General features: G+C 36.7%; 1 protein-coding gene across 2 annotated transcripts in view; it reads right to left on the bottom strand.

The window, feature by feature from the left end:
• The window catches only part of dhx36 (DEAH (Asp-Glu-Ala-His) box polypeptide 36), a 146,415-nt gene that overhangs the window by 63,031 nt on the left and 56,249 nt on the right, over nt 1-27,135 (bottom strand). The window contains exons 9-15 of one of the 2 annotated variants that reach the window (XM_077248126.1): nt 26,941-27,022; nt 23,768-23,908; nt 23,340-23,460; nt 13,347-13,434; nt 8,054-8,109; nt 7,815-7,879; nt 158-301 (exon numbers count right to left, since the gene is read on the bottom strand). In XM_077248126.1, the coding sequence (XP_077104241.1) occupies nt 158-301; nt 7,815-7,879; nt 8,054-8,109; nt 13,347-13,434; nt 23,340-23,460; nt 23,768-23,908; nt 26,941-27,022 (697 nt within the window). The remainder of the gene's footprint in view (nt 1-157; nt 302-7,814; nt 7,880-8,053; nt 8,110-13,346; nt 13,435-23,339; nt 23,461-23,767; nt 23,909-26,940; nt 27,023-27,135) is intronic. The other variant, XM_077248127.1, reaches the window with a different exon arrangement.

Raw genomic sequence — 27,135 nt, 5'->3', positions numbered from 1 at the left:
GAGAGGTTTGACATTCTTCCACAGGGTGCAGTTCCTCTGACTGAAATTGGTTTTGATACTTGTGAATGGATTGAGGAAGAGCTGCTGATTTATGGAGGAAATAACATATAAAGGAGGATACATGAAGGGAGGGAGAGAGAGGGAGAAAGATCTGTACCTGCCAGCACGGCCCTTCCTCTGTTTGGCGTTGGCTAAGCTCACCCACTCCGCTGTCATGGTCCTGATATTGTTCTGGGTGTCAAAATGAGTTTCCTTAATCTTCCCTCCATCGATAACATACACAACATCATCTATCGTAATACTGAAAGAGACAGAGTTTGAAAGAGAAATATCACAAGGTATTCATGATGACACGGAAATAGAAGAAAAAATGTCCTCTAAAGTCAAAATTGGCTGAATTTATAGTCTTAATAAATGTCCCTGGTCATGATTCATTAGGCCACATTATTCTAAGAGGGAAAAAAACTTTCCTGACGTCTGAAACTTTTCTGCCTGTAACAAAGACCAATAATATCATGTGCTAATGTTTCCTCCCCTCCCCCAAGAATCCAAACAAATGCCAATGGATAAAATCAAGTCCAGTCTCACGTTATTTCTCACTGAACATTCCGTTTCACTAAGAAATGTGTCTCTTACAGTCACCAGAGGGTTGACAAATTACAATCAAAATTGTAATTTCTTATTTTTTTAATGGTATACTGCAGTGTTTATTATAAATGATTTATCCATGCACATAATTATTATTATATTTATTTATGTATAATATTTCATCATTAAACATTAATGTCGCCTTCCCCTTGGAACGACATCTCTTCTGTAATGACGATCAATTCTCGATCGACAAAATCAACTCTGCCCTACACTTGGTCTCGTTCGAGAAACTGTTACTTGGATTACTGTTACTGCACTAGAAAAGAAGAACGTAACTTCCGTTTAATGACAACTTTAATAGAAGTTAAATCTTTAACAAGCTTAGAAATCGCTTTTATCACATTATTGTCATGTTAAAATATATAGCGTATCGTGGCTTTACTTTTGAAACAGTTAACATTTACTCTGGCGCAGTTCCTTGCCCCATTTGGCTAAATTTCACAGGCGAAATAGAGTAATTTTAATAGGAATTCAAGTGATTGAGAATTCTGCGTGAAAAACATTTCCTCATCAGGTTCAAAATGGTCACGCAAATTCGCTGTGTAAACAAACAAAGCTGCTTGTGTTAAACACTACAATGTTGACAATGGCCTAATGGCCAAGGAACTAATGTCAACAGAGTTGAACATGTATTGAATCCTTAATATTAATCTAAAGGAAACTTGAATTTTATTTATTTTAATCATAACTTTTATCACAAAATTCCATTTAATCCAGGTGATATGTGAAAATGATGTTCAGTTTTTCATAAAAGCATGAAACTTGGTACACATGTACAGTTTGCGGCCCTGGGGGCGCATTACAGAAAGACCCTAACTTTAGAATCCTATCTTATCTGTTTGGAAACCATGGCAATTTCAGTTAGTTCCTCATTTAGGACAAAAGCTATTACAAAATGACATTTCTTAAGTGCATAATCTTAACTTAACTACAGATAGGAAAATGGTATTACAGAAGCATCTTAACTCCCCCAAAAATCCTAAAAACTGTCTTAACTTTAGGACAACCCCACTGGTGTCCTAACTTCAAAGTTATTTGAAAGCCAACTATTAAAATCACATATTAATAGCCCTATCTGAGAATGACGTCACATTTTTTAATGATACAAGATGAAGAACAGCGATGTTTGATGGTGGAAAGACTTTGTTAACCCCAAAATGATGTGCCGCATAATTACAGACTCCTATGAAATAAAAGGATTAGGCTTTGCCTTTTCTACCAAGCTTATCAAAACTTTACTGAAAAGCACCACTTATTTTGTTTCTCCATTTTAATGTTAGTTATTTCTATTATCTGAGTTTTTCCATTTACTTCACAGCAGCTGTTTGCACGTAGTTGGTTGCTTGGTAACAGACCTGAAAGTTGATTACCAAACTCGATGGAGGGGTTTAAGATTTCCTAACTACAGGTATAATGAGATTTTGTAAGATAGGATAAGAATCCTAAATCAACATAATATTTGCTTCTGTAATACAAATTTGTGAAAAATCCTAAATTAACTTGTCAGATCTTAACTTAAGACTTAAGATAGAAAGTTTCTGTAATAGGCCCCCTGAACATTTTCAGAAATGGAGCCATTGCAAAAACACTTGTGGCGCTATGGCGACCATTTTGCTTTCCGCCATAACTAAATTATGTATTTTGTATTATAACTCCTGAACCAAACATGATAACACAGAAAATGTGATGTCTACCCCTATGTTTTGATGGTCAAGGATTATAATGATACCATATACAACATCATAAACTGTTTAGGTGAATGGTTAATGGTGAATTCAGTGACGTTGTGTGAAGGATTACAATGAAATCTCGGTATCTGAGAATACCATCTGAAGCTGGGGCCACACTAAAAAAATTTTTAAAATGTGAGACCACAAACATGACAATCAAAATTAATAGATTTATCCGTTTTGTTGACGTCGATTTTACCATATCAATCTGAGTGTGAGTCTGAAGATGAAACATTGGAAGAACTAGTCATACAACCTGAACCTCCATTGAAAGGACGACTTGAGCAAGGACGTTTCTCAGTGATACACTACTCAGTTTGATGCACATTACGCAACTGTAACTCCTCACCATCAGCATTAACAAGTGTATGTCCATCAAAAAAACAATGTGTATTTTTCTAATTTATTGCGGTGAACATGTGGGAACTGTATCAATAACAGTGCATACATTAGCCGAGCTCTAGCGTGAATGACTGATGTACCAAACGTTGTTAAAACAAATATTGCTCCATACTTTATCTTTACTAAAAGTAGTAAGAACAACAGACAATCTGCATTAATAGACACAGTTTTAGGTAATAGTGGACCACAGCTGATTAGCAGAAGTATTTCAGTAAGACAGTGAGCAGGAGACCTACACAATATAAAACACAAAACTAGTATTTTGAGAGGTTTTTGAACACCGGTAGAAAATATATACATCAATAATTAGTCATACTTACAGTTTGTGATTCTGAGGAGCAAGTTGGTCCAAATAAGCTGGGTACTGACCCATCTTTCTAGAGCAAGAGTTTTGCGAATCCTGCATTGAAATCCGAGATTTGAGAAGCAGTTGTCAGCAAAATGAAGGGAACAGAGCAAAAGTTTGGGATTATACTGCTGTGGTAATGTGGTAAAGATGAATTTTAACCACTGATTCTTTACAGCCTCATCCTTTGAAAGTGAAAATAAACCGAATTTACTTTCACAGCGGTGAACACAGCGTCTTGCCACATGATATCCAGACTAACAAGCTACAGGAAGATGTACTGTCCATGCAGAAGTTATGCAAATGTAGTAAGTTGTGGGGTATGAACTTCACAAAAAATAGATTTGAACTCGAAACGACTCGTTTGAGCGGTTAAGCGTAGGCCAAATCATTTTTTTCGGCTTTCATCAGTGCTTATTCTTTGGCGTCGGTTGGGTTTGTCCAAAAAATAAAAGAAAAAATGTTTAGATGAAATCGAGGACATGGTGTGAACATGACCTTTACATGTTACAGCATGAGCTAGAGGGGAGTCTTCCATCAGCTCGCTTTCTGATTGGGTATGGTTTCATTTCACGTGATAATCTCCAGAGCATGTGCGCTTTTGTTCCCCCCACACAACAGGATTTCTGATTAGATTCAAGATCGGGGCAGTTCCAACGTTCTTCCGAGCAGATTCAGGCACTCTAAACACACCTCATACCACAAGAAAATCTGATACGATAATCTGTAGAACCATCAAGATAATCAGGACTTTACCTGGCATTGTCAGGAGGGGAGAAATTGGTCCAAAATCACCTTGAATGTAGTGTGTACCCAGCATAAGGGTGTTTCTGAAAACAGACATCATGAACAGGCCAAAAGTGTCCAGCTGAAATTCAAGACATGCAAGTTGATTGACGTGATTGAGGGAATGGAAAACCCCTTCGCAGATGACAGCAACAACTTTCTGAAGCTGAACTCAAGAAAATTAGCAGACCTAGCTGTTGTAGATGCTGTTCGGGTTTGCAGAGAGGATGGGCCAAGAGCAGTACAAACTCTTTGTTGCAGAGAAGATGGGAGGGCACAAAAGGCATCACTGCCCCTTTGAAGAGGAACATGGTCCCTCTTTTTTAAAACGGCTCCGATAAGAGGACAGTCCAAGACAAATCCTGCTGAAAAATGACTGTGCACTATTTTCCAAACTCTACATTGCCTGTCAGAACCATGTTGGGTACCTAGGAAACTTCTTCAAAAAAAAAGATTTAGGCCTACCCTACATCACTCTCACTTCATGGTGGACTACGCTTGCGAAACAAGGCTGATCTGCCTAGAAAACAGTATAAGCAGTGCCCCAGACAGTGCCTCACAAAACAGTGCCCCAGTCAGTGAGGTCTAAATCAGCAGCCGAAACCAGGCGTATCTAAAATCTTTTCCAGCAAGATCTTCATACCTTATATCAAAGAGAAACTTGAAAGGGTCAACAGAGTGGATGTTGTATGGGACTGCTATGAAGTTAACAGCTTAAAGTCCCAGAAGCGGGGAAAGGGGACAAGAACAAGAGTGGATGGGAAAAAAAAAGTTAACAAACCAACTGGAAAGGCTTTCTGAGAGTGGACAAAAAACAAACCGAGCTCTTTTACTTCCTGACAAGGAACCTTGACGAAATGTCGACTACCAAACAAGTTGTTTAAACATGAGGACCCAATTATCTCTCTGCGCACTGTGGGCCAACTGTTGTGGTTCTAGTCATTGCACATGTGTCAGAGCTGGATATTGAGGAGTTGTGGGTGGCATTTGGGACTGGCAAGAACTTCAGATACATACCTGGCCATGAGATTGAAAAGTCTCTGGGTCCTGAAAGGCTCTTCCTGTGTTTTATGCCTTCACTGGCTGTGACACAGTCTCTGCATTTGCAACCAGGGGCAAGATGACAGCATGAGATACCTAGAATGCAGATGACATGGCAACAGAGGCCTTCATGGCTCTGTCAAAGGCTCCAAAAAGCATTCCAGAGGAGATAATTTCCATTGTGGAGCTCTTCACAATTCTCCTCTATGATCGCATCAGCAGCAAACTCAACATCGATCAAGCTCGTCTTGAGTTGTTCACAAAGAAAGGAATGGAGCAAATCTCCCCAACTAAGGATGCACTGGTGAGGTCAAGTCAAGTCACCTTCATTTATATAACGCTTTTTACAAAATGTAGATTCAAAGCAGCTTTAAAGTGATAATAGGAAATTCATTCAACAAAGATTGTTTTGGCCATACAGCAGTTCTAGGAGAAAATCATTTTCTAGCTTAAGTATGTTTTTTATTGATTCATTTCCGTTGTAAAAATCATAAGCTATTAACTTAGGGGCCGCTTACACAACAGTGTTCTCAACTGAAAACAGAAAACTCTCAATGCACTTCAGCCGTTCATCCACACGACAACGTTGCCCTGGTGGCCCGAGAACGCAAAGCCCGAAATAGGTTTCAAAGTGCAAGCTCTTGAAAACGAGTTTTGAAAATGATACCGTTCACATCTCTGCGTAAACCTTAAAAAACCCGAATCTGTGAAAACGCGACGTGTTCAGTCCACAGGCATGCACGTTTGAATGTGTATGTGCGCAGGCGCATAGTCTTTCTTTACAACGTCCAGCATCTCAAAAGAACAGTGTACCAAAGAGGACACTGTTGGGGACAAGCGCTTGAGGTGGCACCTGTAGTGTTACAAATTTATTGAATGTTTAATTGAGGTTCCAATACAATAGTATATAAACTGAGACAGTTTTGTATACTGAATTTAGCATTTAAGGTTATGATGGTGATGATATTTGCTGTGAAATAGTTTTCTAGCAAGAGATTCCAGCAAATCCTCTTTTCTGTTTCTATCATATTACTGCTCGCTATGAACCTGCTATTCCAGTTTCTCTCTATTGTAAGCAGATTACTGAAACTTTGGTAGTCTCACTGTTTGAATAGTTATGCTGATTGGATTGGAATTGGTAACACTCCATGTATAGGGCAGGTGCCTAAACCGGTATACATCATTTACATGCTTTGTTCATCAGAATGTTAAGCCCTGCCCCTAAATGTATATAAATTGCAAGGGAACGTTTCCCTTAGTTAGACTTGGGTAAGATTTTGGACGAAGCAGACTACAGCAAATAAAGAATCATGCTTAAAAGATACAACCCCGAGTCTCCTGGTCTTCGCTTCTGAGTTCCTGAACTTTAGAAGAAAATAGTTCACAACAAACCAAATATGCCATCTCCAACAGACTATGGTTGGATGGACCAAAGCGATTTGAGACCATTGTGGTCAACTCTTCCACAGGCAAGCCAGTCCATCCTTGAACTCTTAAGTTGTGGCTGCAAGAAAGGCTGCCGGGGGCATTGCAAATGCAAAAAAAAACCCTTCTTAAAGTGCACAGCTCTGTCAATGTGGAGGAGACTGTGAAGGAAACATTGAAGAATAGGTTCAACAACAACAAAACAATCAAACAAACGTGTTTCAGATTTTTTTTTAAAGTAAATATTTGTGTTTGACATTCTTTGTTGCTAAGGTCATATTGAATATTCTATTATTTACAGTCACTGTATTTTCAAAGTTAATAAACAAAAGGATTAAGCTTTTTAAACTTTACACAGCATGAATACAACAGACATGATATTATAAAGTCTAGCCTAAGTTCTCAGATACTGTGATTTCCTTCGCACAACCCTGAATTCACTATTAACTATTCACCTGAACAGTTTATGTTGTATACATAGGGGTAGACATCCTCTTTTCTGTGTTATCATGTTTGGAGATATGCTAAAAAAAACATAATTTGGTTATAGCGGAAAGTGAAATGGCGTTTAATAATCTTTGATAACGTAAATTAATAAAAAATACAATTGTTTATTGTTAGTTCATGTTCAGGTCCATTAAACATTAACAGATAAAACTTAGTTCATGTTAATTTCAACATTTACTAATACATTATTAAAATCAAAAGTTGTATTTGTTAACGTTAGTTAATGCACTGTGAATTAACATTAACAAACAATGAACGACTGTATTTTATTAACTAACATTAACAAGTAAAAAATGTATTGCTCATTATTAGTTCCTGTTAGTTAATACATTAATGTTAACAAATAGATATTTCTGTAAAGTTTTATCTAGTTAGACCAATATAACCTTATTGTAAAATGTTACCAATATATATGATGAAATATGAGAAAGCTGAAATAACAGTAATGAATCTTTAATAACTGATCAAAGTTCACCATCAGAGACTTCAGTTGTTTATTACCATAGACCAAACATTTCAGTGGCACAACAGCCTGATGATACTGAATGCAATTAAAAAGAGCTCCACTCATGAATATATTTATTAAACCCCATCAAATTCTGTCTGTTTCAATTCTTTGTTGAGTTCGTTTGTACAGACTACAGACGACCCTCAAAATCTGTTTTAAAGCTGTGTGTTGTTGAGTTTTAATTAGCTGGCTCCATTGCTACTTGGCCACTGCATGGTTCAACTTTTGCATACTGATGGCACCAGCAAGAAAAGCAGCAACAAGAGTTAATTATTCATTATCAAACAAAACTGACAACTGGTTATTTGAATCTTGACAGAGATTATTTTCATCATACAGTACAACAGACAGAAAAGCACAAAACACAGAGAAAAAAACATTTGTATAATCATGAGCACATTCACACACACAAGCACACCTGGTTTCTGCAATATTGGTAGCGATCACAATCTTGCGCACTCCCGGGGGCGGCTTTTTGAACACCTGAGGGGAGCAAAGTGTCATTCATGAAAATAATAGCACTATAGAAATTTTGAGGCACTGGACTTCATATAGAGCTTAGTGAATTCAATTCAGCAGGCAGATGGGAGGGAAAGACTGCATTTGAAAGCTGTTGTGGGAGGCAGAGACCTTGCCACAGCTGTCTACAACACTCACCTGAGTCTGAGAGACCGTGGGCATCAAAGAGTGGAGGGGAATGATGATAAACCGATCTGAAAGAGAGCCGAGATTTGAGGTACTGTGTATTCGTTATTACTTCGGTATAAAGACAATTGTAGCTGTGCCCGAAAATGCAGTTTCTTTTAAAACCCACTTCTTTTAATGAGTGGGTCACTGACCATTACAGTTTCATAGTTTAAATTTTTTTTGCACTATTTCATGAAAACCGATTCATTTTGTTGCTCCTATAAGAGAATGCATTAGTTCACTTAATAGGGTGTGAAAAGAGCTGTTCTAAATTTGAATAAAGAGGGGATACAGTGAATTGGTCAGCAGAAAATTGCGCTTCCCTCTTCATCTTTATAGCATACTTCCCATTGATATAAATCATAGACTGTAAAAAAAGATGGACAACGCCCTTTCGCTCTCTTCCATTGGTGAGAAGTGAAGCCGCCAGTGTCCCGATATGGCGCTGACATCATGGGACTTGAGTCTGCGCAGTTGCGATCTCGGGATCAGACCTGTGCAGTAGTGAGCAGGTAGTAAAGCCGCGAAAACAACGCCCCACCCTCACTCTTGCCGAATGCACTATCCCAGTCCCTGCACTTTTTTTTAAGTGGCCTATGTCTGCTCCGTTCTGATCCAATTTTGATGTCTGTTGATTGCAGTACGCCAAGAGGCTTGTTAAAATAAAGTAAATACAATCTCCTCAGTCCTCCGAAGATCCCAATGTCCGTTGGTGCTTCAGTGACTACTTCGCTCAGAGAACCTGTCAATCATGACGTCACACCACCGTTTTTATAGCATCACGTAACTAACTAAAAATAAACTTATTTTAAAAACAGACACTTGGACTTTCATCAGTGTGATAAAAACGACAGCAAATGACAGAAACTATCTTTGGAAAAAATATATTTGAAGTGTAATTTATTTGTTTAGTTGGTCTCAATTCCCGTTGAATAACACAGGGAGGCGGGGTTTATGACCTATACTAGGACCAGTCACCGGGGGTGATTGAGATGCTTTGGCTTCACTTTTTATGGCTTGTGCGGCACGCTTGATATAAATGGATACACAGCATTCACTGATGCACTGTAACTGTAACTGTAGCTCTTACCATTGCTGGCATCGCACAAGCTAAGAGCGAGGGAAAGCGAGAGAGCCTTTCATACCATGTTAAACTGATGCGCTATATGTAAATTGTAATTTTGACTGGGAAAAAAACAATAAGGAATACTGAGTTTGATTGGAATTACTATCATGGTCATCAAATAATAGCTATTTCACTAGTGCTCTCATCTATCACCATTCATCTTTTGATTTCAACAAATCAGTTTGAGCAAACACAGACAATGTGATGAGCCTTTCTGTCTGTCAGACCTTATAATCTTTATTATTGTTAGTAGTTTTAGTACTAAAATTATTTAATTAATAGTTTTTTTTTACTGAAACAGAATGACCAATAACGTCTCAATATCATCACCAGCCCATTATAATTATGCATTCATAAGTTTTATTTAATACATAAACATTTTTGTTCTACTAACTTCAGTTTAATCATAAAAAAAATGCTTGAGTGAGGTTTCTTTTTTTAATGAAGATACGTTCATACAGTGCATCGGGAAAGTACTCACAGCGTTTCACTTTTTCCACATTTTATGTTACAGCCTTATCCCATAATGGATTAAATTAATTATTTTGGTATCATGTACAAACAATATACCATAATGACAACATATGTTTGTTTGAAATTTTTGCAAATTTATAAAAAAAAATAATAAAAAAAAAAAAAATCACATGTACATAAGTATTCACAGCCTTTGCTCAATACTAGAGTTAGGGTACTCGAACTCGGACTCGAGTCCAATTTTGAATGAACTCGGACTTGTCACACACTCGGATGAATTTGTGCTCGGATTTGACACGGACTCGGACATTTTAGACTCGGAAAAATGTCCCGAGTCCAGTCGAGTCCAGGCACTGGAGGACACAATATTAAAACTAAACAAAACTACTTGTGTTGTTTCCGCGTTGAACATTAGCCAATCACAGACATGTATATTAAGCGCATAAACACAGTGGCAAATCAGAGGCATTTTAAAATCAACATACGGATAATTCGCTTAAAATTAATGTTCAGAATCGGCACGAGCTTTATCCTTTCGCAAATCCCCTCATAAACAAAGTCTTGACGCAATATAAATGAGAGATTCAATGGGCAGTGTGGACAACTTCAGTGTTTATGACGAGAGATTTAGGGAGAGTGCAGAACAGGGTAAATAAGTGATGGCTTAAAGGGAACGCTATTGACAATCTAAATAATAGTTTTGTTTTTCGTGCTTCTAGAGGACCAGTGGTTACGTTCACACTGTAAATTATAAACAGTGAAAAATGCATTTAAATGTGGGAGTGAATCCGCAAAATTTTAGTCCTGTGAGTCTTGAAATTGCGATGATTGATATAGTAACAATAGAAACATGCGGAAGTGATAACCATAGCAAAATTTTGGTGTCTACTTTTATGATTTTTGTTACATTTACACTTTAGTCATAAGTTTACATACACCTTTCAGAATCTCCAAAATGTAATTTTTATGTATTTATTAATAAGATCATAAAAACACTGAAAAAGCTTTTTCACATAACAAATGTTTAAAAGCCTAGTCCACAAGACAAAATACAAACACAAAATACAAGACAAAATATAGCTGCATGCAGCCATTACCAGGGCCAAGCGCAAAGACGACGACAAGATAGCCAACATGGCTGTGAGTGTCAGACCAACTGCAGCCAGGAGCAATTAAAGACATTTAAAGATGAATTTTGGCATAATGGTTGAAAAATCATATATAAAGTAACTTTTAAGATGATTTAAAGGTTTATCACTTTCGACAAATAGGTGGCGCAGTTCCGAAATGCGGTCAGAGTGAGGTGACAATGACACATACAAAGTTTGGTGTCAAAATGTGAAGGCATTGCAGAGATAAAGACTTAATAGTCATTTTGGCAGCATGCCTCAACTTTGCTGCTGAGGTATACGAAAACGGTTTCGTCTATCGTCACGAAATCCATAAAGTTTAGTCGGCATGGTCTGGAGATGATATGATTCGATTTTAGTGAAAATCGGACGAATGGTCTAGGAGAAGTTTGAAAAAGAAGGTTTTGAAAGTAAATAAAGATGGTTTTGAAAGTAATTAAAGATGGCGGACAGGAAGTTCGTCCAAATACGTCAATCTTGGTCTCTATGTTCTCGGCATGACCCAAGGAATCTAGTAAGACCAGTGTTATTAGCAGTTTTGGAAATTTAATTTTAACTTTTGACCAAATTTTAACTTTTGGTTTCATCTTGATCGGACTAATGCTGCGGTCACACCGGACGCGAATTGAGCGTCAAATGCGCGCCTGCAGCGTCTAGTTATACGCGTGTACACTATGAATCCATTCGCGCGTCAAGAGCGAAATTGACGCGCGTAAAAAAACTAAAGTTTGAAGCAAAATTGACGCGCGTCACGCGCGTCGGAGGCGAAATCTGTTGGCGGCCATCTTTTTAGAAGACGGCTAATGTTGATCGAGCATTAATCGAGAGAGTCACCGCTCTGTATTTGCTCTGGAGAGCAGAACAGCGGCGTAGGGATCATCGTCGATCATCGTCTCAGTTTACAGGTGTTAATAAAGCACCTGTTTGTTACAGTTGTGGTTTGTATTCAACACATGTACAATATTGTACAGTTTGTTCTGCTAAATAAACCATGACAGGAAACATCCTGGGGTCAATTTGTTCTTAAACATTGGCAATACTGCACACATTATTTAAAAATATACTCAAGTACTTAATTACTTGTGTATTTACTAATTATTGAATCGATATCGAAGCTAATAAATCAATATCGAATCGAAATCGAATCGAAGCCTCAAGAATCGAAATCGAATCGAATTGTGAAATTCCTAACAATACCGAGCCCTATTGTTCATGAGGAAAAATCCTCCAGCTCCTGCACATTCTTTACTTTTCCAGCATATCTGCATACTAGCAGTGACTATGATTGTGAGATCCATCTTTTTGCACTGGTGACAACTGAGGGACTCATACACAACTATTACAAACCCTGCAAATATTTAGTGATGCTCAAGAAGTCCATTAAGGATGGAACTGGATGTAAATTGTTCTTATTTTGTTGAAAAATTATATTTATTTAGTCCTGCCCTTCAGAGGCTAAAAAAGATATTACCATGTAATGCAAAATAAGAAAAATTTAAACATCACCATCGTCTTGCTCAAATGTTTACCCCTGGCTCTTCATGCATCGTGTTGCATTTATTTACCATTTACAAGCTTGGCACACCTATTTTTGGGCAGTTTTTCCCCATTCTTCTTTGCAGAACCTCTCAAGCTCCATCAGGTTGGATGGGGAGCGTCGGTGCACAGCCATTTTCAGATCTCTCCTGAACTGGACTCTGGCTGGGCCACTCAAGGACACTTACAGAGTTGTCCCGTAGCACTCCTTTGTTATTTTGGCTGTGTGCATATGTTTTCCTCTCTTCAAAGAGAAACGCTGGAGCTCTGTCAGAGTGACCATCGGGTTCTTGGTCCCCTCCCTGACTAAGGTCATTCTCCCCCAATCACTCAGTTTGGCTGGGCAGCCAACTCTAGGAAGAGTCCTGGTGGTTCCAAACTTCTTCCATTTATGGAAGCACACTGTGCTCATTGGGACCTTCAATGGTGCAGACATTTTTCTGTACCCTTCCCCAGATCTGTCCCTCAATACAATCCTGTCTCGGAGGTCTACAGGCAAGTCCTTGGACTTCATGGCTTGGTTTGAGCTCTGACAGGCACTGTTAACTGTGGGACCTATTATAGACAGGTGTGTGGCTTTCCAAATCATGTCCAATCAACTGAATTTACCACAGGTGGATTCCAATCAAGTTGTAGAAACATCTCAAGGATGATCAGTGCAAACAGGATACACCAGAGCTCAATTTTGAGTGTCATGGAAAAGACTGTGTTTATGTTTAATACATTTGCAAAGATTTCAAACAAACTTCTTTCACAATGTTATTCTGGGCTATTGTTTGTAAAATTGATGAAAATAATTAATTTAATCCATTTTGGAATAAGGCTGTAACATAACAAAATCTGAGAAAATCTGAAAAAGTGAAGCGCTGTGAAAACTCTCTGGATGCACTGTATGTGAAAACCATAATAACTGGGAGTGAAGAGTTACCATAATAACTCTTCACTCTTTTGTGAAGAGAAACTGATTTGATTTAGAGAATATTTATGTATAATCTACCTGACTTAAACATCTGGTCAGCCATGATCAAATCATTCAGGGTGCTGATGTTGTCCCATCCAGGCAGAAACACTAAAATTGCTCCATCCTGAAAGACAAAGCAGCATCAACATGTCAACATCACATACTTATTTTTTAAATATTGTTCAATATTTTGGGGTCAATAAGATATTTTATTTTTAAGAAAGTAATACTTGTATTTAGTATAAACAGATAAAAAGTGACAGTACACTAATTTAAAATGTAACAAATATGTTTTTCTTGCGAATTAATATTTTTGTTTTCAATATTCATCAAAGAATCCAGAAAATCCTCCAAAAAAACAGTAAACATAACCGTTTTCAACATTGATAAGAAATGTTTCTTGAGCACCAAATCAGCATATTAGAATGATTTCTGTAGATTTCATGTGACACTGAAAAAGAGAGCAATTCAGAAATAAATGAATGTATTATTAAAATATATGCCAAAAAGTAAGAGTTATTTTAATTTGTAATATTATTTCACAATTGTACTGTTTTTACTGTATTTCGATCAAATAAATTCAGTCTTGATGAGCATAGAGGCTTTCAAAAACATTCAAAAAAATCTTACCAACCTCTTTATTTTACACAAACTGCAGTGCTCATTTCAGGTTAGAAATTTGAACAACCCCTTAACAAGCAATGATGACAATAATAAAAAATAAAAAACACCAACATATCTACTAGGGATCAGAATATCACAGACCTTGGTCCGGACCCTTTTTCACTTGGCCATGTAAACCACATAACAACAACTCAGGATACCCTGGCAACCACACAGCATGACACTACAAACAATAAAGAACACCCTAGCAACCACATAACAACACCTTGGAAGAAACCCTCAACCATAGACATAATAAATACATAGATACATACTATTGGCCACTGAAGCGTACGTCAACGGCGCCGCCATATTGCGGAGGGCAACTTTCCCATACCTCTCATACCGGGAATAGAGAAAAATGCACTTTTCGTGTGCTGCACAAATCGCCAAACAACTGAAATCAGGTCTCGAGGAATTACCTTTCACAAGCAAGACTGAACATTTGTTTCTGGTTGAATTTGGTCATGATATAATTAGTAATAGTAACGTTCAGAGGAGAAAGGCCGCGAAATTTAAAAATACTACTGTTATTGTGTCACGAAATGTGGTCTTAATAGTTTTTCAGTCGACAATGTAGTTGTTTAAAGCTCAGATCTGTGGTTTATTTAAAAATATAGTGCCTATTTAAAAATTTAATCGGACGTTTTCGGAGTTGTGAGATACAGGCGATCACCGGGCGCTCAGCGCTCCTGTACCCTGCCTGGAACAGCCTTACCTCGGCTAGTGCTTCTGACGTTCTAAAGTTTCATAACTTTATATTTAGGCTATTTAACGTTGTATCCTGCTGTGTGTTTGACTGAATCGTTTACTTTATTTCTTGTCTTGTATAGCTTTTTATACCTTTTAGGCTACTTATACTGTTATGATGGCTATTACTGATCAATAAAACAGAAATTTAACAAAAAAGAGACAGGGTTGTGTCATTTTATTTTATATAGCCTATGTAGGAATATTTTAAAATATATAAATTATATTTGCATATTTATACATTATCTTCACTGTATGTAGGCCTACATAAAATAAAATGACCAATCTAATGTCAGTTTAATGATCAATATTATAATGTTTCATATTTTTTTTCATATTGTCTACATTACTCTGCAATTGATATTACATTGTATTTGCTGTTCTTATTATTATTGTTATTATAATATTATACCACTTGCGATTATCAATCTATTATAGTTATGCTATCATAGTCACTAACTTATTATTTTTACTGTCTATATACTGTAATTGATATTTCTTATTATATTGCTATTAGTATAGTATTATACATAAACTATATGCTTTTATCAATATTTGTATGATTGTTTTATTGTACTTGATGATATTATATAACTATACTATCCATTACTATTTGATTTGCTGTATACAGTTTGTTTATTTTATTGACTAAACTATTTACTATTAATTCTCACTTTATCTTATATTTACTATTTGCATTTCACTGTAGTTGTACCATATCATATGTATTACCATAAAGGATCCATCCGTTATCTTTGTTATTGCTAAAATCGGGTCAATCACAGAAAATGTTTTTTCGACAATAAGAAAACTTTATTTCATTTAATGTGAACATTAAATTAAATCTCAGTATGGGGGTCTTCACAATTCTTATCCAAGAATAAAAAGCCAAATAGCCTACATGACAAGCCTGAGCTTTGACAATTCCTAATAAATTTTTTTTATAAGTCTATCGAGATTTTAAATAACTGGAGAGGAAACTTTTTGTACACAACATACAAACCACTGAAATCGGCTGATAAATGTAGAAACATTTTTTGTTTTTATCCATAAAAACCGCAGCTCTGCCGTTTACTTGTATTTGTTTACAGCGCAGTCTTGCCCTCCGCAAAATGGCGGACGCGTTGACGTATCGCAGCAACGTTCCAAAGCGGCCAATAGGGCGTCTATGTATTTATTATGTCTATGCCCTCAAAAGCCTAGCATCACCCATGTGTCATATCAAATGTGACTAAACCACTTAGTCACTTCAACCACACAGACTTATTTGCAAACAAAGACACCATTAATGAACTCACATGGTCAAAATTAAGGGTTTTCAGTTTTTTGTTGTCAAGTTCAAAAAATATTTTCGAGAGTTCCTAAATCACCACAAGCACAAATTGCATTTCCACACTGCGATCTGATGGGTAATTTCGCCTACCAAAGTCAGATAAAGTGAATCAAATCTATTACGTTAGCAAAAGCAATCAGATGGTTTACCCTCATAAAAATCGGAGGGGAGGAGGGAGATAAAACATGAAGTGTTCCTAGGCCGCCCTGGTTCTATATTTAACACCCAAGCAACGTCATATCAAGAGTACATGACAAATTAAACAGAATCGACTTGCTCTTGCAATGCATGCTTGCACATGAGCGTGTCACTGGTTGTGCATTCTAACAGGAATCGGTATGTGTATGTGTGTGAATACGTTTCAGAGCATTCTGTGACCCAGATTTCCATGTGTGGAGCAAAACAAACCTGACAATAAAAATCCCTTTATTCCCAAATCTTATGGTTAATTACCAAAACTTAATCTTCCTGTTCTGCTGTGACATCCAGGACTGTGACACTGATGACGCAAGTGCTCCTTTCTACGAAAACTTTGCTCTTCATCTTCCTCCCAGATAAACACAACAAATACTTTGAAGTATGAACTAGTCCCATCACATCTGCCTCACAGTACAGAGCAGGATGTTTGCCTGTTATTTTAGAGGTTATGTTTTCAAGCCAGAGCTTATTTTTTCTTATACACAAACAATCTTACAATCACAATACTCGGCTCCTGAAAGACAACCCACTCTGCTGTTTCTGACATTTTGGACACGGAGAATAAACACATGCTAGACTTTTCTCTGTTTTTTTTTTCTTTCTGCACTATCCTAGTAAGGGTCAGTGGACTCTCAACTGCTATACACTGATTAAATTTAAATACAATTATGCTATCTCACAAAATGTAAATGTTTGACTACGTAACTCTAGACAAAGATAATCTTAGTTTGCCAGCATGAACACCATGGCTCAATGTGTCATTAAGCATGTACCTTTGTAACCACTAGGCCACATCTTTAGTTGATTACAATTGTGGGGTATGACCTAATATAATAAAAGTGGTATTATCAGACTAGGTCCAAACTGACATTTGGTGAGGACTTGAGAAAGATTGTACAGAACAAATTGAAGTGCTGATTTTATTTTTTATCCAAATACTATTCTGTGTAAATACAAATATCTGTGGAATATAAAATGTAAAACCATTTATTCAATTCATGTTTCAAAATGTAGTCAAATAAATGAATCTTTTAGATATAAAATATTTTTAAATGCACATTTTCAATTGCATTTTGAAAAACCATTTGATCATGCAATCTTAGTTAATATTAATTTCAACATTTAATAATACATTATTAAAATCAAAGGTTGTATTTGCTTACATTAGTTAATGCACACTGAACTAACTTGAACAAACAATGAACGGCTGGATTTTCATTAACTAACATAAACGAAGGTTAATAAATACTGTAACGTTTTGGTCATTGTTAGTTCATGCTAGTTAATAAAAATCCAGCTGTTCATTGATTGTTCAAGTTAGTTCACGGTTAACTAATGAACCTTATTGTAAAGTGTTACCAATAATATATATATATATATATATATATATATATATATATATATATATATATATATACACACACACTATATATATATATATATATATATATATATATATATACACACACTATATATATATATACACACACTATATATATATATATACACACACTATATATATATATATATATATATATATATATATATATATAATAAAAGAATGGCCCAAAAAGTTAAGAGACGTTATCATCACCCTTCACAAACAAGGAACAGGATCCAAAAAGATGGAGAAGGCAATACATGTTCCTAGAGACACCGTGGAAAGCATAGTTCACAAGTTCAAAGTTATAGGAACAGTGGTTACACTACCTGAACATTGCAGAAAAGGAAGACATCAACAATTGTAACCAGATTTCTGAGAAGACAGGCACAGAAAAACCATCGAGTGGCTGCAAAAGACCTGTAGCAAGACTTGGTGGTAACAGGCACTGAGGTTTCAGCTTGCACAGTAAGGCGTTTAACTCCAAGACGCACACCACTACTGACCAAAAAGCACAAGAAAAGTCGGCTCAAATTTGCATAACTATTATATAAATAAGCCACAGAAGTTTTGAGATTCTGTTTTGTGGAGCAATGAAATAAAACTGCAACTTTTCGGCCCTATGGATCAGCGGTATGTCTGGAGGAAAAAGAATGAAGCATTTGCTGAAAAGAACACTGTATACAGTTAAGCATGATGGTGGCTCAGTGATGCTCTGGGGCTGATTTGCATCCTCTGGCACTGAAAACCTGCAGCGTGTGGAAGGCAAGATGGGGGGTAAGTGTACCCATTGAGCCCATGTAGCCTTTAAGCCCATTTTCAACTTTGAAGTCAAATTAAAAAAAGAGAAATTAATATTTTATGCTGCTCATTATTTTAACCAATCCAGTGATTTGTTACTTTCCTGGAATTTTTTATTGCATACCAATCACATTTGGCAACGTTGAGTTAGCCCCACCCATGTGCTCAGGGGACCTCACACAGTCACCCCAAAACTTTGGTGTTTCGGGACCCTTCAGAAATCAACACATTTCTGCCATTTTCAGCCATTTCTTTGGTAACTACATTGATATGTCAAATAAGAGATAAATGTATTATTTTTTGTGCATGAACAAATAGTACTTTATCATTTTATATAATTTCTTTAAATGGAAAGATTAGTTTTATTAGCTTCTGTTCAAAGCTAATCTCTAGGTCAAACCATTAGCCTTACAGAAAGATAGACTGCCAAAGAATTAAGCATGTCAACTGCAAACACTAAATGTTTTGTGATTCATTTTACATTAATTTACAAATAAATACATCATAAATAGTTTTGTAGAGAAGATTATTTTCATAAATTAACTTTTTTTAAAGATGGGTTTAAATCCCACAAAACGCATGCAAACTATAGCCAACTCAAACTAACCTTGAATGAAAAAAAACTTAACATTTCCCAATGTGGGCACAATGAAAATGACTATGATACTTAGTCCACAGTATATTTAAGCTCCATGCATGTATTTGTAAACATATCTTACATTTAAAGGAAAACATTTTCTTTGTTCACCATTACTTACTATGAAATTATTTAAGCCCACCTTGTGAGTTTCAATGAGGAATCCCTATAATTGCAAACTTTGATACATTGTCTGAAAGTGTTTAATGATAACATTTCTTTGAGTGATTTTACCTTACTAACCTTTTAACCTTACCTTACTTACTACCTTAATTTACAACTATATTTAGATAGGCCTACAAATTACAGTCATTCATTCAAATGAGATAGAGCCTGTTTTGTCCTAAAGTTCTTTATGTTTAACCGGTCATAATTCGGGACCCAAGCCGAGTTAAGGCTTGAGATTCCCGGCATGGAGAGGTCCCAGAGGGATTCCCCACAGTCCTGAGCCCCTGGGACCGTCCGGCTCTGGGATACCGCCACTTCCTGTCCAGCTTTGACCGGGCAAAACTCGGGACCCGAGCCGTGTTGGGGCTCCGGACTCCGGGCATGGAGAGGTCACCCAGTGGGCCCCCTATGCCGGGAGTATTGAGCCCTAACTCTGCTTTCTTCCCGAGATATGGTCACTTCCAGTGGAACTTGGTTCAGGCATAACTCCAGAGTCAAGCCAACCTAAGGCTCCAGACTCCCAGTGTGAGGGACCCACTAGGAGACCCCCGAAACCCCAGAATCTGGAGCCCCAACTCAGCTTCCTTCCTGAGATACACCCGGTCAAACTTCCACCTTTGACCAGGCATAACTCGGGAGCCAAGCCCACTTAAGACTCCAGACTCCCGATGTCTGGGGCACACTAGGAGGCCCCCCTAAGCCCAGAGTATGGAGCCCCAACTCGGCTTGGCTCCAGAGATACACCAAGTCAAACTTACAGCTTGACTCCAGCTACAACTCCAGTCAAGCCAACTTAATACTCCAGACCACAGGCCACTAACACCTACCCATCCCACCCAGGGCTCTAATCAAACATTAGCAAAAGGATTTTTTTTAATACTTCCCTGTCACTGAATAAATATACTGATGTTTTACTATTTTTAAATCAATTAATTTTTTATGTTTTGTGAATCATTTGTAGCGTCTGGACCAATCACACACACATTTTTCATTATATTTAATGAATAGTCCGGCAAACTCACTCTCCCAACTAAGATATGTGGCCAACTTCCCTTGAAACTAACACCACTGGCAGAACTCAGTGTCCGGTTAAATTGATAAGAATTTTTACCCTGGAATTCCTGAGAGATGTGACTCTTACTTAAATCTTACTGAGAAGGAGATTTAAGCCCTGTTAATCATATATATATATATATATATATATATATATATATATATATATATATATATATATATAACCACTTGAGAAATTTATAAACATGTATCTAATTTTCACATCTCATGATTTTCCTTTTGATTTTGTTTTGGCCTATGCTTTCTTGTAAACTCTAATGGGTTAATGTTTCAGACTTTGCATACTATGGTTAAACAGAATCATATGTGTTGCACGTTTGGTTTCCATAAACTCCAATCTTCGTTCCCCATTTCTTAATTTACATTGCATTTTGCTAACTTTGTGATGTTTGGGTATTATAAGAATCTTGAAGATTCTTTTCTTAAACACCCAATGAAATTACAGATTCAAATGTGCTGCCTGAGCACATAGAGTCGTAAAATTTTCCCTCCAAAGGAAACATTTCTTATTGGCTCACAGACCCCCAGAGAGTGTGACATCTTCATGTTAAAAATCACTGATCACAAGATCAGCTCTCTCTTGCTCCTGCTTCTCGACTGCTGGTAGATGTCTGGGGGGGACCCCGACCGGGTCCCATGGGACCTGGTAGGCTGTGACCACAGGCTGCTATTCCTTCACTCTCCTAACAGAGTCAGACTGTATTTTCTTCATTTCAACTCAGAAGAAAACTACCACTTTACCATCACTGAATGGGCAACCAACTACGCCAACTTCCTCACTCCTTGGTTGCCTGCATGGCCTCTCCGGCCCAGGGCCGGCAGGTCACACAATCTGCATGTGCTCAGCCATGTGCTCATGGAGAGAGAGAAAACCTCCAACCAGTACAGAGTCGAACTACCCATGCAAGTTCATCATCTTCTTCATCCAACGGAGAAGAAAACGAGTGCAACTTCAACATTTGACACTCAAGAAACCGTCAACGACTTTAGTTTTCAACAACTTCAAGAATTGTGTCCACTGCTAAGCCATGCCAGTATCAATTTAAGAAGGTGCTTTGAAAATGATAATATTGATGGTTCTTTTCATAGTTAAATGGATCTGTTCCATAGTTCCATTTCCTACTTCCGGTTTCATTCTGTCACTTTAACCATCTCCCTTTGAATGCATGAATTAATGTGTAATTGTTTGTATGTTAGTTGTTTTCATGTTTTTGTTAATAAAACTTGTGCACAATATGTATTTGGTTCTGATTCCCTGCTTGCATACAAAGTTTAATTGACCCTGTTACATGCTCTAAGCGCTGTACATGCTAGGAAAGACTTATTTTTCTGTGGAAATGAAAGATACCCTTTTCTTAGAATAAATGAATAATCAAAAGAGTTTGTTGGACGAACTGCTTAATTGGTTGTAATGTTAATTTAGCTACCTCAAATTAATCATTAACTGATCCAGATATTTATAATCAATTATAACTAGTTATTATTGATTATTGATATTTAATTGAGCTGATTTGCTACACAATGATGATGTGGGCTTATTTGGAACACTTAAATGGTGCCAAAAGTACCAATTAAGCCCATGCCAGACTTTTCACTTTATTCTTAAAATATCTTAATTTTATATTCAAAAATGTACATCAACTAATGAATAAATTTTCAAATGAGAGATAAATCTTGCATTTTAACAAATGATTTTTCTTATAAACTATGTCAATATCTATGAAAAAAACCTAGACTTCGATTTTGGTGGGCTTAATGGGTACACTTACCCGATTCATTTTTGTATAAAACGTCATGCTGGCAGTGAGGAAGCTGAAGCTTGGGCATCATTGGACCTTCCAACAGGACAATGATCCCAAGCATACCTAAAAGAATAGGACTTGGGTCCTATCAGGTACAGTACATAGCAAATTGTATGTATTGTACCATGTACGGGAGGGGGTGATTTTTTGGTGGTTTAAATATATTTATTCTGAAGCAATATTTTCAGATTTTACATACTTAAATATTCATATTTGTGATATTTACTCCAGAGTGTTATTTATTTTTATAAAGATAATTTGTATTACCTTATTTAATGTATGCATCATCTTTCATGTCAAATTCTTACATTTGATAAATAAATTCAGTTATAATAATAAGACACTATAGGGCTGTTACCCATCAAATTAAATAATTTGCTGTGCAAAATTACAACTACAATAAATTATGTTATGAGATTGATGTTTTAAATAGATGTTTGAATATACGAATAAAAAAAATGCAATACTTAAACATTAAACTAAACCGCCAATAGGTGGCGTCAAGTGACCGTCTTGATTAGTGAGTCATTGAGTCATTCATACAAAAGATTCGTTCAAAACGCTGAATCATTCAGTAACAAAACACAGCGCTGCTGTTGCTTTCCTTTGGAACTATTTTCGTCGGTGAAATAGAACAAAAACAGTTAATATTGTTTGTGTCTAAAATTTAAGTAACTTAATAATAAATATTAACTTTATTTGTTTATTGAACAATAAATTCAATGTAACATTTTCAATCATGATAATATTCAGCAAAACAGCTCCCTTAGTTGTGTTATGTTAAACTAAATCATATGTTATAAATAAAAAACAACAATTAGAATTTTTAGTTTTCTGTGAGCCGTTTCACTCATTTGTTTTGATTTCTTCACGAATGTATCTAACATAAGAGCCTCAACGCGACATTGTTACCAGAAATACACTAGCCATTATCAATCGCTGTTTACATTGAATGTTATAAATCACAATCATTCTTGCGTTTTGGTGATTCCCTGGTTATTTTTTGTCACTAAAGTTAAGCTACTTGATCAGTCGGGCAAGTAAAATTATCTTTCAAAAAGTCGAGTCCTGCGTTCATTCATTGAGAATTCAGACTAATTGTATGCATGTAGAGTATGAACTAGTAGTAATATGAACAGGATGTGAATGTGGTATTGAGAGAGGAGAGGAGAGGGGTCACATGGACACACTCGGATACATAAAAATAACAAGCCATGCTTACAGGGAAGGTACTCACATCCTCTTTCATCACGATGTGTCGGATCAATCCTACGATGAGCTCCAGATTGATCTTCTCATCATCATCTATCATCGCCAGCGTGTCAATGGTGCTGTCTGAGTACCTGCCAATCACAGAGCAGACAGGTCATGCTAAATCACATCTCAGTAACTCAACACAAGTGCTGTGAAATATTTATACTGTGAATTTAATATTTATAAAAATTCACTTTAACAGCTGCAATAAAAAACGTCAACGATGCCTAATTTCAGCCCGCAAAAAGCTGCATTTTCAAACTGCACTAAATAACTTAAGGCAATAAAATGAGGCAATTTGTTAAATAGTTTGCATTTACTTTAATGTGATTGAGGTTGCTGTCATTCAATATGGGAATAGATGTATTACTGAGTTGTTTTTCAAAAAATACTGACCGATCTCTTAGCGAACGGGCGTAACAGGGCCAGCTCTCACGGTATTCTGCCTCTTTCAGCTCTTTCTCTGGCCGTGCGTTCTGGCCGTGCATAAACCCTCTCTTATAGCGAGGTCTTCGGTATTGTTGCTTTGGTTGGAATCTATGAAACAAAGTTAGGAAACACTCCCAGCATTCAGTTAGTCAACTTCTATCCTGCATATACTGTAGCCATTGTGCCATTCATGTGGGGAAATCTCAAATGGAGTTGAAACCTAAAAAGAAAACTATAAGATAAAAAAATACCAGTCTAAAGGAATAGTTCACCCAAAAATTACAATTGTGTCATCAGTTACTCTCCCATGGCAATTCAAAAAGCTGTGGTTAGTAAATGTGCGAACTGATGAACTGTATAGAAAAGAGCTGCTTAAAACCGGATTTTTAATTGTGGGGTGAATTAATCCTTTAACCCATTCAACCAGGTGCCTGCCAGCTTATCCAGGGTGGTCTAGCAGTTCTGAATGAATTGACCTCTACTAAGTCTAGCTCACAGTTAATGGCACTTAAACCACCTTGGACCAGCTGCAACCATGTAAAACAGCTACTATCTTAAAGGGTTAGTTCACCCAAAAATGAAAATTATGTCATTAATGACTCACCCTCATGTCGTTCCAAGCCCGTAAGACCTCCGTTCATCTTCGGAACACAGTTTAAGATATTTTAGATTCAGTCCGAGAGCTTTTTGTCCCTCCATTGAAAATCTATGTACGGTATACTGTCCTTGTCCAGAAAGGCAATAAAGTAGGGGTGGGCGATATAGCCTCAAAATTATATCACGATATTTCAAGAATATTTGCGATAATGATATTCATGACGATATAGACATTTTTTTTTTTGTTGTTGAAAATGTTCTTATTATGTTTATCTCGCCTAAATGTTTGCTCACTTTGCGTTTTTACAATGTGGTAATTTGGTTGTTAAGAGTTTACACAACACAAGGAAGCTTGATTTCAATCTTTGAATTAAATGTTAAATGTGTATAGGTCTAACACCAGTATTCAGAAACACTACAGAAACATAATAAAGTAATTAAATGTAAAATAACACAGTCTTTTAGTTCTGTTTCCTGATTAAATTAAATACAGAGACTAATAATTCTCATTCATTACAATTAAAGCTATCTTTTGTTGTTTTGACGACAACATTAATGACAAACGCATAGCCTATGGCTGCTGTCACTTTTACAGCTAGTGCACGGATCCATTGCTGTTTCCATTATACTGTCTGTCACACTGTCACATGCGTTTTATACATAACCGACTGTGTTTATGAGTATACTTACCAAGACCGGAAGTTTTACACAATTTTGCGTTTTTCCCCCCATTAAAGCGATATAATCCGCGAAAAATAACTTTAGTTTCTCGCGAGCTGTAGGCTACTATATGTATGCACGCAGTGCAACTCTCTCAGAGAGTGTGCGAGTAGCTTACTGGATAGTTTAAAACCGCTTGAATGTTTAAATTGATAAGAATTAAGAAGACTTGAAAATTATAAACTTTAGTTACGATGCACTGATGGCCCGATTGTGCAAGAGACCATTCAGTCATGTCCCGACTCCTAAACGCGCGCGAGAGAAGACGTGCATCGGCAGCCCCGCTGAACACTCAAGCTATTTGTGAAATTGTTAAATCGTCATCGGAGGCTGACAGGCTGCTCTCGCACTCAGACAGGTGTTGTTGTTGTGCGTGCTAGGGAACGTAAATGCGCCATATTGCGTCGCTATATCATTGATATCACGATATGACACTTTTTTTATCATCTAAAAATGTATACCGGTATTATCGTGGATGGTATGATATGACACACCCCTACAATAAAGACATCATCAAAGTAGTCCATGTGACATCAGTGGGTTAGTTAGAATTTTTTGAAGCATCGAAAATACATTTTGTTCCAAAAATAACAAAAACGACGACATTATTCAGCATTGTATTCTCTTCCGGTTCTGTTGTCAATCCGCGTTCATGAGTCCGCTGACGTAAGACGAGCTGACATGTTATCTGGTGCGCCCGAGCTTCGTTTACAGTCTGAGGGAGACGCACGCTGTAAACAAAACAATCTTTGCAAACATGTCTAAGGATTTCGACACAGGGGAAGACTTGCATTTTTTTTTAACCAGACATATTTATTTGAACCCGAATAAACGGACGCACCAGATAACACGTCAGCAGCGTCTTACGTCAGCAGCGTCACTGGCCTCGTGAACACGGATTGACAACAGAACCGGAAGAGAATACAATGCTGAATAAAGTCATCGTTTTTGTTATTTTTGGAACAAAATGTATTTTCGATGCTTCAAAAATTTCTAACTAACCCCCTGAGGTCACGTGGACTACTTTGATGATGTCTTTATTGCCTTTCTGGACAAGTACATTATACCGTACATAGATTTTCAATGGAGGGACCGAAAACTCTCGGACTAAATCTAAAATATCTTAAACTGTGTTCCGAAGATGAACGGAGGTCTTAAGGGCTTGGAACGACATGAGGGTGAGTCATTAATGGCATAATTTTCATTTTTGGGTGAACTAACCCTTTAAGTAGCTGGATCCAGCAGTGCAATAAGTATAAAATACACACTATCATTCAAAGATTTGTGGTCAGTAAGATTTTTACATTTTTTTTTAAATAAGTCTCTTATGCTCACCAAAACTGCATTGATTTGACCAAACAAACAGCAATAATACAGTAATATTGTGAAACATAATTATTTTTTTAAATAACTGTTTTTTATTTTAATATGTTTAAAATGTAAATTATTCATGTGATGGAAAAGCTGAATTTTCAGCAGTCATCAGTGTCACATGATCCTTCAAAAATCATTCTAATATGCTGATTTGCACAAGAAAAAAATTATGATTATTATTATTGTTAAAAACAGTTGTGCTGCTTATTATTTTTGTGGAAACAGTAATACTTTTTTGGATTCTTTGATGAATAGAAAGTTTTTTTATGCATTTATTTGAAATCTAAATCTTTTGTAAGATTATACATTTCTTTAATGTCATTTTTGATCACTTTAATGTATCCTTAGTAAGGGCAGTGAATGTATTAATTCCTTACTTTGTTTTTACTGACCCCAAACTTAGAAATGATACTGTATTTTGTAAATGTATCACAAAAAAATTCGCTCACCTAAGCAATTCCACCACGTCCTCCAGTAAAAACTCTTTCACTGGGTATGTGTATCCAGGAATATGGATCATGGGACAATTATCTATAAGAGAAAGAACATGCAATCTTCAGTGATTACCATAGTTATGTGTCTGATCCTTATTGAAGGGTTGGATTCCCACTGTTCATGATCTGACTTTTTCCCCCTTAAATGCT

Source organism: Siphateles boraxobius, unplaced genomic scaffold (assembly GCF_051911475.1).
Source record: "Siphateles boraxobius isolate OS27281-9 unplaced genomic scaffold, OSU_SipBor_1 30, whole genome shotgun sequence".
Classification (NCBI taxonomy): Eukaryota; Metazoa; Chordata; class Actinopteri; order Cypriniformes; family Leuciscidae; genus Siphateles; species Siphateles boraxobius.
Note: the sequence above shows the minus strand (reverse complement) of the source record. Positions and strands in the feature narration are given on the sequence as shown.